Here is a 12,077-nt window from a genome sequence, read left to right as displayed (position 1 = left end):
CGTCTCGGGGCTCTGAGGGCCGGCAGGGCCGGGCCAGAGCGGCGGCAGCGGCGCTCCGACCCGGGATTGCGGCGCCCGGCCGGGCCCTTCGTCTCTTCGCCGCCCGGGCGCGCTGTGGCTGCGTCGGCGGCTGAGCGCGGCAGACGCGCAGGGGTGCGGGGGCCGGGCTGCCCGTGTGTCCCTCTGTCCGCCGGGGCTGCCCCTGCGCCTCCTGTCTCTCCTTACCCTCCCCGCCACCGCCCGTGTCTCTCCCCCCTCAGGGCGCTGCGGTTCCCGGCGGACCTGGAGGAGCTGCGGGATCTGGCCGAGGCGCTGCGGGACTACGAGCGGCAGCACCGGGGCGCGGCGCTGGCGCTGTTCTGCGGCGCTTACCTGTACAAGCAGAGCTTCGCCATCCCTGGCTCCAGCCTCCTGGTACGGGCACGGGGGGCAAAGGGCGAGGCCGGCGAGCCACGGCTCGGTCAGGAGGGGCCAGAGGGACCGGCCCGGCCCTGCAGCCGGGGAGGAATAACCCCCTGTACCAGCACAGCTTGGGGGCTGCCCTGGCGGAGAGCAGCTCTGCGGGGAAGGACCTGGGAGTGTTGGTGGGTGACACGTTGGCTGTGAGCCGGCAGCCTGCCCTGGGGGCCAGGAGGGACAGTGGGATCCCGGGGGGCATCGGAAAGAGTATAGCTAGCAGGTCAGGGAGGTCATCCTGACCCTCTGCTCAGCCCTAGTGAGGCACATCTGGAGTGCTGTGTCCTGTCTGGGCTCCTCAGGTCAAGAGAGACATGGAGCTACTAGAGAGGGTCCAGTGGAGGCCACAAAGATGATGAGGGGTCTGGAGCATCTCTCTTTTGAGTGGAAACTGCGGGAGCTGGGCCTGTTTAGTCTGGAGAAGACTGAGAGGGGATCTCATTAATCCATATAAATATCTCCAAGGTGGGTGCCAAGAGGACAGTGCCAGGCTCTTTTCAGTGGTGCCCAGTGACGGGACAAGGAGCAAGGGCCACAAACTAAAACATAAGAAGTTCCACCTCAGCATGAGGCAGGAGGATGGCAGAGCACTGGAACAGCTGCCCAGGGAGGGCACAGAGTCTCCCCCTCTGGAGACATTGCAAACCCACCTGGACACGTTCCTGTGTCACCTGCTCCAGGTGACCCTGCCTTGGCAGAGGGGGTTGGACTGGATGATCTCCAAGGGTCCCTTCCAACCCTGACTATTCTGTGACACACTGTGTCCCCTGGGCCTCACTCCCTGTTGTCCCCACAGAATGTCCTGGCAGGAGCTCTCTTCGGGCCATGGATGGGGCTGGTGCTGTGCTCGGTGCTCACGTCGGTGGGAGCCACCCTGTGCTACCTGCTCTCTGCTGCCTTCGGCAAGCAGCTCGTCGTCCACTACTTCCCTGAGAAAGTGGCTCTGCTGCAAGGGAAGGTAAGAACTGGTGCTTCTGCAGACACCCAGGATGTCCATGGGTCAGGCTGCTTTTGGGATGGCTTAGTAAAAATGAATGTGTGCAGGGGACACATCAGGTCTGCTAAGGGCACAGTCTAGGAGCAGGCTGCTCTCTTGGGGCAAGCCTGTTTGCAGAGGGGCTGTGGGGAAAATCCCAGATCCCAAGGAAAATCAGAAGTAAGACAAGGATTGATTGGGAAGTCCCTGTTCTCCAGAACCGCCTCCATCCATCCTTTGCTGAGTTGTACAGCTGGAGGTGGTTCTGCTGTTGCCTTCCTGATCTCTAATTCAGGTGAGATCCCACTTCCATCACTTCCTTGGGACAGGCTGGCTCACCCTTACGCTCCCACACACACATAACGTTGCTGCTTTTCATCAGTTCTGGACTGATGTTGTGGCAGAAGCATCGTGGCCTTTCCAGTGTTACTGCTGTCTGAGGAGCAGAAATAATGTGGACCGTTTCTCTTGGCAGGTAGAAGAGAACAGGAGCTGCTTATTTTTCTTCTTGTTGTTCCTGAGGCTGTTCCCCATGACACCAAACTGGTTTCTGAACCTCTCGGCTCCCATTTTAAACATCCCCGTGTCCCAGTTCTTCTTGTCCGTCCTCATCGGTAAGGCCTGGGGACACAGTCCGAGGGGACAGTGTGACACTGCTGCTCGTCATTGCTGAGCCCAGGGAAGGCAGAGCAGCAGGACTCTGCCCCATTTAACTGTTTGCCTCTGCGCTGCCCTGAGGTCTCAGAGCATTTTGCAAATATGTGTGTCCCCCCATGCTGCAAATCTTATTTACACCCTGTTCTTTCTAAGCACAGACCCTTGTGTCTGTGTAAGGGCCATAAACTAAACCACAGCAAGTTCCACCTCAACATGAGGAAGAACTTCTTTCTGTGGAGGGTGGCAGAGCACTGGAATAGGGTGTTCAGGCAGGGTGTGGAGTCTCCCTCCCTGGAGACATTCCAAACCCACCTAGAGGCGTTCCAGTGTCACCTGCTTGAGGTGACCCTGCCTTGGCAGGGGGAGGTTAGACTGGATGATCTCCAGAAGTCCCTTCCAACCCTAACCATTCTGTGATTTTGTGTGTAGCCTTGGGCATATTTGAGCTAATTTTCCCTGGGGGGATGCTAACAGCTTTTTTCTGCTCTGATTCTTTCAGGCCTTACACCATATAATTTCATCTGTGTGCAGACAGGGGCCATTCTGTCCCAGATCACCTCTCTGGATGCCATTTTCTCCTGGGACACGCTGCTCAAACTGCTGGCAATGGCCATGGTAGCCCTGGTACCAGGGACCCTCATCAAGAGATACAGCAAGAAGCACTTGAAGCTGGACGGAGACAAGCAAACTCAGACACTCAATGGCAAAAAGAGTTTCTGATGGTTCAGGTGCCCCAGTTTTGGGGTAAAAGCTGCAGGTCTCTGCAGGGGGTTATATTCTGCATGCTCTGTGCCACCAAGGACAGTGGCAGTTTTTAATTGTCCTCCTCATCTCAGAGGAGGTGTAAGATTCTTATTTTTGATGAATGTTTACCTGTGCATGTACCTGCACGGAGAGAGCGATACAGGGACTTTGTGAACAGTTGGTTAATGTGCCTGTTTCGTTTAAATCATCCCCTGTGTGCCTGAGGGGGTGCCCAGCCCACTGCCATGGGGACAAAAGGAGTGTTGGCATCCTGTGAGGAAGGCAAACCAGAACCCCTTAATCCTGCCCAGCACGGGGAGGCCAAGCACTGCCCTGGAGGCAGGAGGCAGGCCCTGCTCCCTCCAACCCCAGACTGATTTAGCATTTTTGGCCTAAAATGACAAATGGTGCTGTTGGGTGCAGTAGCACAAGCCCCAAGCTGAGAAAATAATGGTGTTTCAAGGTGCAGCTGTTGAAGACTCTTCTTTGATTCCAATGTTAAACCAGCACACCCTGCAGCAAAATGCTCAGGATTTGGGCTGCCTGTGTGTACCAGTCGTGTCAGAACACACAAGATTGCTTCCCCAGTCTGTCAGTGGCTGCTACTCCCCATAAAGACTAAAGGGGAAAAGAAAAGGAATGGATGTGCCTGGCTGACAGGGATTTGTCCCTGAGAAGCACTTTGAAACCTACATATTTGCTCCTGTATAACTAGAAGGTTTCCAAATAAACAAGTAGGTTCTTGTCCCAGTTGCTGGAGAACATAGAATCCAGGATGGTGTGGGTTGGAGGGGATCATAAAGATCATCTCATTCCACGTCCTGCCATGGGCAGGGACACCTTCCACTAGCCCAGGTTGCTCCAAGCCCTGTCCAACCTGGTCTTGGACACTTCCAGGGATGGGGCAGCCACAGCTTCTCTGGGCAACCTGTGCCAGGCCCTCTTCCCCCAGGGATTATACTCTGGTCTTGGGGTTTTGGTATTTGCACCTCCTTGCTCTCCCTGAGTTTGCCCTCCTCTTGGAGGATAAAGTAACCTTCCTGCCATGGAAGGGGGCAGATAAGAGACCCCAGAGCAAGGCTTCATGACATTATCCCAAAGACCATAAGAACCCCTTCCCAGATCACCAGACCAGCCTGCAGCATTGAAGTACACTGGCTTTTTATTCCATGCATTGTTTGCTTTGATAGTCATTCTTGTTTCCATCACTGTACACTGGTCAATACAAAAAAAATCAAGTTTGTCTCAGGAATCCACAGAGCAGGGAGGAGGGGATGAACACTACTGGACAGGGCCAAGATGAAATGGGTACTTAACACGACAGTGGGGAGGGCAACATTCAGCTCTGGGAGAAAATCTAGGCTAGTGTTCAGGAGCTGTCAGCAGCCATGAGAACTGGGTCAGGGAACTTGGGGTGCTGGAAAGGGAACCCACGGGTTACTCCTGCCCTGCGAGCGCGGTGTTACTACGAGGAGGAAGCAGGCCCACTACACCTCCCAGACCCTGCTGGGAGGGAAAGTGTGAGGAACCGCAGCACAGGCGCCCGTACAGTGACGTGGAGGTCACAGGTCACGTCTGTGCCATTCCAGGGAGGTTCCACCACCCCGGGAATGTGGGCGGTGCTGAGCCAGCCCTGCCCGCACACAGCTGAGCACACGAGATGTGTGTGCAGGGCAAGGCTGGGGTGGCACCTCCACGGGCTGGGGCAAGGGGGGCTGCCCTAGTGGCATTTCCAGAGGGATGCTGCATTGGAGGCAGCAGGTAGGAGGAGTGACACTGGACCATAAAAGTGCAATGACCTGGGTGTGTGAGGGAACTAGAGCTAAATGTGGCAGCCTGGAGGGTTCAGCTCTGCTTGCCCAGGCTGCAGAACAGGCCAGCACATCCCCAGGTAAGGACGGGGAGGGATCAGCACACACCCGGGACAGCTGGTCCATAAGGGTCCAAAAATCCCACACCCCAAAGCTTCTCTGCGAGCCCAGAGGAGCTGCATCCCATGGTGGAACCTAAGCAGAGACCACAGGTACCCAAACCTCTCTAGGATCTGTTTGACTGGGACTGAATCGTCACAGGCTGGAGGCCCTGCAGAGACTGACAGGCCTGAGCAGGAGGCAGCTCTGCTTTGGGGCTGTTGTGTGGGGCTGCCCAAGGACACCGGGCTCAGGGAGCCTGCCAGCTCTGAGCAGAGTCTCCCCAGGGGCACAGGCCTTCCATCCTCTGCTGGGGGACACCCAATGGCAGTTCTCAACCTCTGTTTACACCACAGTATGTTACGTGCACATAGTTCTCCCACTGCTAAATTCCCACACCTTGGCCTCCAGCCTCCTGAGTAACCATCTGCACCACCTCTGCCACACCAAATCCCTCTCACACCAATCACCTCACAACAAAGCCATCTCTGGCCCTGCCACCTCCTCCTGCTGCTGGCCAAGAGACAGAGAACGTCTGGGAGGAGAAACGAGGGATGGGAAGGGAGAGGAAACAAGAAAGGAGCCAGGAAAGAGCTTCACTCCCCAGGGCATTGTGCCTCTACCCAGAGCCAGCCCTGCTGCTGAGGGCAGGGTGAGCACGTCGCTCCCTCTGCAGCAGCCTGTTTGGTCCTGCCAGGGTGATCCACCATGTGGATCCACTGCTGGCCACCCTGATCTTGCACCTGCTGCCTGGAGCAATGTCCTTTGGGATGCTCTTGCCAGGGGATCCCGTCACAGTTACTCATTTTGTGGTCAGTTCAAAAGCCACTCGCTCCCTGATCACCATCCCCTCCAGTTCAGGGGCTGACAACTACCAGCAACGTGAGCAAAGTGCCCACGAGGAACCTCACGCAGGGCTGACCGCAGCCATCCATCCCTCTCTGTGCCCTCTCCTGGAGTAACAGCATCCCTGGAAATCACGAGAGGCAGCAATTCCTGACAGCCACTGAGCCCAGCTCTGCTCCCGCCCCCTCGGTGACCAGGGAGAAGGTAACATCACACAAACAGATTACAATTGTGCTAGCGGTGAAGCCAACCTTCTGATCTACAGAAATGATAATAAATAATAAAATAACATCATAACTTAAGATCTGTCTGTAGTCCAGCTACAAAAATTTAAAAATATGGGATAATTTAACTCATACAATACTGCTCTCTGTATAGGTAAGACATTTTCCTTCACTTTGCCATGAGGCTATAAATTACCACAGTTAAATTCAAACCAATATTTTAACATAAAATGTAAACAAACAAAGCAACAGAAGTACCTGTCCATGGTCCATTCCTGCCGTTCACCTCAGGCTGGCCGTGCCAGCACGCTGGGAAGGGCAGAGGGAAAGCTCTTGCAGGGGGACATCAACTAAGGAAGGGGGGGGGGAACGTGCTCTATCGTTTTGTTCTCTTTCAACATTGTTTTAGAAGAGTAGTGTTTGAAGGGAAGGCACTATGAGTTCTATCAGAAAACAAATTTTTCTCATCTGCCAATGCCTCGGCCTGTCACATACCAGTACTATCCTCACTTTCACCTGCAGAGTTTCAGCTTGGAGGAGAAACAGAGGCCTCGGGGCACACCCGAGACACAGCTGTGCCACAGCCACTGTCACATTCCCTGTGCAACCTGTTTTGCACAAAGCCTGACGTGAAGGGCAGGCAGCTGCTAATGCTTCCAAGAATGTACAGTGAATAAGGAGACAGAGCAGGGCTGATGCTCTGAGCCAGGCCAGTGATTCCCAGTCTTCCCCCTCAACACACAGCTCTCTGCTGGTTATCAATGCTGCTGTAGGTGAGAGGCTGCTTCTCCCAGTCCAGTCCAGGCGTCTCCAGTGTCCTCCCCAGAAGGGCTCAGGCTCTGAGAAATGTGCTTTCCACGCTTTTCAAGTCCTTGCTTTGCCAACACTGATTGGATTGATTTCTTTGACTGACTGAAACAGACAGGAGGTAAGAGGAGGAAGTAAACTGGGAAATGGCACACTGCATCTGAAAGAGGTTTCCCTGCTCAACTGGAGGTCGACACTGCCACAGTGAAGCAAGGACGGTGTTAAGAAGTGCTCTGATACCAGTTCTCGAGAGGATGAGGTTAGAGTACATTTGCAGGATCTCACAACAAAATGCTGATTAAAAAAAGAAACTAAAAATCCTTAAAATAAAACCCACTATTACATTCCTGGGGATGTATTGACTCAGAAGACCCTGGATGTTAGCACCTCAGTACCAGTTTGCTCCAGGAACATGTCCTCCTTCTGATTAAAAATGACCCAGCTGGTTATACTGAAAATGCTTTGTTCACAGGTCACCCTACAGTCGGGTCGTTTTCTGCTTTTCCTCTTTTGATAAGACTGAGTGGTTTAGTTTTCTTGATCTGTTCTCCAATCTTCAGGGCCATGAGGCCTGGTCCCCTGTGCAAGCAGCAAGAGAATCCCCTGCATCTGTACACAAAGCTGTCCAGGCAGGACTCCCAGGATGTTTCTCTGTAGTGTGCTTGCTTTCTGAACTTTTTTTTTTTTTTGCAACAAGTCTGTATGTCTATAAATACAATCCACTCTTTACAGTAAAAAGTGTTAAAATGTCAAAAAAATAAATATCCATGTTACAGTAACTAGATTATTCAATAAAATACATCCCTGCCATTCTTGATTGAAATGCTCAAAGAGAATTAATTTCATTTGGACATTTTCCAGAGATTCGGGTTATTGCAAATCACTCCTGGGGTGGGAAGGAGAAGCATCTTCTCTTCCTGTAAAGTGTGATGAAGGGGAATGAAGTGGAATCTCAGGGAAATCAAAATGCCAGTATCAGGAAGCTTTGGGGGAGATCTGTATTACCAAGTAGCAGAGCTGCAGGGCTTATTGGTCCTGACCGTGGCATCAGAACACTCCCCTTCAGAAGAGTCACAGTCTGATTCTCCAAACTGTGGTGGGTTCTGCAAAGCAAAAGGAAAGGGGGAGACTTGAGCAACAGTCCTGTACTGCACATCACCCACAGCACCCCAGTGTGAAAGAGCAGCCAGGCAAAGGAGGAGACTGGCACACAGGAGATGGCACAGCACACAACTGCCCTACCAAAGGTCACTTGTCTGTCCTCAACGAGGGGACAGCAGAGAAACACCTGGGCAGAGCACTACCAAACACAGAGTTAGGAGGAGATGGTGCAGCAGGCTCTGCCCTACCCCTCCCAAACACTTCAAACACAGTAAAAGAAAGAAAATCATTCCAGCTTTATCAGCAAGGCTGCTGATGGATACGTTCGAGGCAGTTTATACCCATTCCATTTCATTATCTATTTTTATCCCACTTAATGCAACTGCAAATCTCATGGCCTCTCAAAATCACAGTCATCCTGACCAGTACATTATGTTCAGCTTTGTTTGTGTGACTTTTCCCCACCTACTCATCTGCCAAGTATGAGGGAGATCGGGTACTGAAGCAATTGCTTTGCCATAGTACACCTACCACAGCATCTCCTAGGCAGTGTTCCAACTTTCTGGCCCTTGGATCCTTTCCATAACATTTTTTTAGGGTTTTTTTCCGCTTAGCAGAAGGGAGAGGGGATAAGAAACCTACAACTCACCTCACAGCTGTGTTCATCTGCACAAAGCTTGCCCAGAGACATCTGAGTCTTGACTCTCCGCACGGCGCACTCTTTGTCCGAAAGCCCATCCGACTGCGTGGAGATTTCAATGGGGATCTCTGGAGTTTGGGACAACATGTCCTCCAGCTTCTCAGCCAGCTCATCTTCCAGCTTGGTGCCGAGCTCATCCGGGCTGTTGGAGTGGTCGCTTGTGTTCCCCTCCTCTCCATCGGACACGGAGAAGTTCTCGGAGCTGAAGGTCGAGTAGGACTGGCAGCTACTGATGCAGCGATGGGGTCTGCAGAGGGGAGAGAGGTTCAGTGTCCAGCTTGGATCACACTGCCTCTGCCCTCAGGGAATCTCCTGGGTGCTCTGTTCAGCTGCTCTGCCACACCAAGCCTTGGCAGACCCCTCTCCTGGTGGGCTGCCTTTCATATCCTGGAGTTACAGAATTCTACCTCTTTTGAATGATTTACTTCAAAACCCTCATCTTCAAATTCATCTGTTCTTATTTGGTCCTGTCTGGTACACGTCCATAATAGCTGATCTGCCCTGGAGCATATTTGCCTTTCTCAGTGCTTTTTCCTAAAGGAATGCTGTACTGTGGAGTTCAAGATAACCCACCTGGGAACACCTGCACTGCCTGGCAGCGATCCCAACAGCCAGGCAGGATTTAGGTACGTGCACTCAAAAAATAGGTTCATAGCTACTTGACTGTGGAAGTGGCCTCGTGCCAGGATTCAACAGCAATGGTACAACCCATCAGTTGACTGAACATGCCAGGAGACCCACAGCTGGTCATCATATGGAACAGGCAATTTGTTCTCCTTCCAATCTCCCAAGCCAGTAAATCACAGAGGAAGCAACACTCACACAGGAACTCTGTGAGTCAGATAACTCATCCAGCCCAGAGTTCTGCCTCCAGCCCCAGGTAGAAAGGAATAACCTGGGAAAAGTATGAGAACAGGGTGTGCAGGCAGAGCCTGCTTTCTCCTGGCATCTCCTCCTAGTTTGTACCATTCAGCAAATCCAATTCCTAAGTCAAAGCTCAAACCTGGATGACAGTGCTCAGCCTCTGATGGATCTGTGCTCCAGAAATTCAACACTTACGGCTCTTCATGGTTCAATTTCCACAGCACACCTTGACAATGAGCTCCACATCTGAAAATGTTCTGGATGGGAAAAGCACTTCCTTTTGTTCATTTTAAACCTCTGCTTCACTGGCTGTCCCTAACATGAATGTAAGGAATCGTTCCTTGTCTATTTTCTCCACATAAACTACAATTTCATGCACTTCCAGTTTTGCCTCTCCTCCTGCTAGACAAACACTTCTCATGGATTTAATCTCTTCTTCTATGGAAACCATCCCTAACCACTCTTGTCACGCTTTTCAGTACCTTTCCAAACTTTACCATGGTCTTTGAGCTGGGGAATGAAGGATTTAAGCAGCAGGCGTGCTGTGGATGTGTACAACAGCAGACCAGCTTTTATTTTCTTCTTTTCTCCTGCAAAACAAACCTGTAATCTATTTGCCCACTGGATCACTCCTGCACTTCAAGCAGCTGCTTTCATAAAACCACAGCAGCATTTCCATGATGTCTCTTCTAAGCACAGGACTGTAAAGCCTGTTGTTACCCAGGCTTAGGTAGTAACACTCCCTTAAGTCTTATTTTACAAGCAACGCCATCAAATTTGATCTGCTGTGTTATCACCTGGCTCTTCAATCTTATCTGAATTCAACTACAAAGGTGCTGGAGTCTCCCCCACTGCAGCAACAGTTAATAAACAACAGTGGAAAGAGTCCACAAAAAGCACCAATATCCACTAAATCTCATTCTGGTGAAACGGATGCAGCAGCTACTTTTTATAGGCTGAATAACATTATCTAGCTTGACCAAGTTGTGCTGCAAACAGCCTGCAGCAGGAAAGCTGTGCCAGAGAGAACACCTCAGGACAGGCTGGAGCAGGGAGTAACATGAGGGATCAGCTGAGGGTGGATGGGACCCAGTGGACGGGTCCCACTCTTCTTTTGCCAGCACCTTCCCCAGTTGCAGTGCTGGTGTGCAGCTGCTAGGACAGTTCTCCTCCTGAGTTTTGTCCCACCAAAGAGAGATTAGAGTGAATTCACCTTTTACCTTTGTCTACGAGGAAACTCCACTTCACTGTCTACTTCACCCTCTTCCTCTTCTGATGAGTCGTCACCGCTCTGGCAGAAAACAAGGACAAAAGTGGTGTCACGTTTGTGGAGGCTCAAACGTGGTTGACCCTTGGTCCTCCAGGACAAAGTCACTGTGCCAACGGGCTGCAACAATCTAGACCAGAAGAAAACAGCCTGTGCACCAGGGAACACTGAGCCAGACCTCGTCCTACCAAGGAGGTTATTTCAGGCAGCTCTAATGCTGCCATTCCCGAATCTGGACTCGGAAATACACTGGAGTACTTCTGCAGGCACGGAGTACATAGTGTTCCAGATTGTTACAGGAGCAAATCAAGTAATTAGTAACATATGGAAACCCACATAAATTATTGAGCTGATCTGGTACTCTTGGCTTTACAACTCCGACTCTCTTCTCCATCGCAGAGCAGGATGGGGGATGACACAGCCTTTGCTCATGAGTTTCACCAATTCTGAGCATAGAGCCTTTTCTCCTCCTTTTCCCACCCACCACACTCTTGTCTTTTAGAGCCTCCTCCTACCCTGCCCATCCTGTCAGCCCCTCATTCATATTCAGCCTCTACCTCATCTTGTTGCCTTGTCATATGAGGTCCCACTACCTTCATTCTGTGCCCAAACCACACTCACGGTCTGGTAAATCATCCTATTTTCCTTCACTTCTCCACTCAGATCTAATTGTCCTGCTCTCTGAACTCCACTCAGACTGGTTCCTACTTTTCCCACCACCTGGATGGAAGCAGGAGGAACAAAGAGCTGTTTCTGTACAACTGTGCCATCAGGTCTTTTTGACTCCTGCAAAATCTTCACAAAACACACGAGAACTATGACTTTCAGTGCAGGGGGACAATTTCTGACAGGTGCAGCAAAAGGCACACCCCTAAGACCATTGTTGAATTCCTGTTCCAAGGAGCAGCAGCCCCACAGATTCTCAAAGAAACTCTCATGTGATATTTAAAGAACGCATTTACCCCTTCCCTTTGAGAAAGGCTTGGAAACATTTTGAGACTGTTTCAACAACAAAAATTCAGCAGAACAAGTTTCACCTCAAACAAAAACTGGTAGAATTGAAATTAACAGAACTAGGCCCTTCCAAAACCTCAAGTGACAACCCTCATCATTGGCAGTATGCTCCAGTATGCCCTACAGCTCCATAAAACTGACTTTAAAAGTATGTCCAGATCACAAAGTGAACTTCGACTATGCATGATTTCTTTGAGATAAAGTTGTACATGCAACTACTACTGCTGTGTGTGTGTGAAACGTGGCTTTGCTGCTGTCCTAGACACCAGCCTGCGCTGCACACCTTCCCCTGGAGGAGAGGGAAAGGAAGAGACCGCTTTGTTTTATTCCAAACGCCAGTGCCTTCGTTCTCACCTTTTGAAGGGATCTCGCTTTGCAAGGCAGCACCGAGGACGCCACGTGCTGGGGAGTGCCCAGGGCGGACGCCGCCGTGCCCTGCTCCTCCAGCTTCTCCATGAACTGCGCGCTCTCGTAGAGGGAAGCAGAAGCCGGGGACTGGGGGCGGCTCCCC

At 51.5% G+C, this 12,077-nt stretch overlaps 2 protein-coding genes across 2 annotated transcripts in view; one reads left to right on the top strand and one right to left on the bottom strand.

The window, feature by feature from the left end:
• Positions 1 to 266: 266 nt before the first annotated feature.
• Positions 267 to 3,592, top strand: TMEM41A (transmembrane protein 41A). The gene is made up of 4 exons (XM_029962637.1): positions 267 to 414; positions 1,253 to 1,414; positions 1,908 to 2,046; positions 2,589 to 3,592. Exons 2-4 carry the CDS (start codon positions 1,286 to 1,288, stop codon positions 2,807 to 2,809), a joined length of 489 nt encoding a protein of 162 aa, XP_029818497.1. The 5' UTR covers positions 267 to 414; positions 1,253 to 1,285; the 3' UTR covers positions 2,810 to 3,592.
• Positions 3,593 to 4,437: 845 nt separating this feature from the next.
• Positions 4,438 to 12,077, bottom strand: part of MAP3K13 (mitogen-activated protein kinase kinase kinase 13) — a 64,862-nt gene continuing 57,222 nt past the window's right edge. Inside the window, exons 13-17 of the mRNA XM_029962642.1 lie at positions 11,921 to 12,071; positions 10,506 to 10,576; positions 8,371 to 8,668; positions 7,626 to 7,723; positions 4,438 to 7,199 (exon numbers count right to left, since the gene is read on the bottom strand). Coding sequence (XP_029818502.1) covers positions 7,094 to 7,199; positions 7,626 to 7,723; positions 8,371 to 8,668; positions 10,506 to 10,576; positions 11,921 to 12,071 — 724 coding nt within the window. The 3' untranslated portion in view covers positions 4,438 to 7,093. The remainder of the gene's footprint in view (positions 7,200 to 7,625; positions 7,724 to 8,370; positions 8,669 to 10,505; positions 10,577 to 11,920; positions 12,072 to 12,077) is intronic.

The sequence above is a fragment of the Manacus vitellinus genome, unplaced genomic scaffold, assembly GCF_001715985.3.
Source record: "Manacus vitellinus isolate BGI_N305 unplaced genomic scaffold, ASM171598v3 scaffold_49_pilon, whole genome shotgun sequence".
NCBI classification, from domain to species: Eukaryota; Metazoa; Chordata; class Aves; order Passeriformes; family Pipridae; genus Manacus; species Manacus vitellinus.
The sequence above is the reverse complement of the archived record's forward strand: the minus strand, read 5'-3'. Positions and strand labels throughout refer to the sequence as shown.

What these genes read in the sequence shown, in the direction of transcription:
- TMEM41A (XM_029962637.1), top strand. Translation starts at nt 1,286, where the DNA reads ATGGGGCTGGTGCTGTGCTCGGTGCTCACGTCGGTGGGAGCCACCCTG. An exon ending in TGGCTCTGCTGCAAGGGAAG is followed by an intron (nt 1,415 to 1,907) that starts GTAAGAACTGGT and finishes TTCTCTTGGCAG; the next exon opens with GTAGAAGAGAACAGGAGCTG. An exon ending in CTTCTTGTCCGTCCTCATCG is followed by an intron (nt 2,047 to 2,588) that starts GTAAGGCCTGGG and finishes TGATTCTTTCAG; the next exon opens with GCCTTACACCATATAATTTC.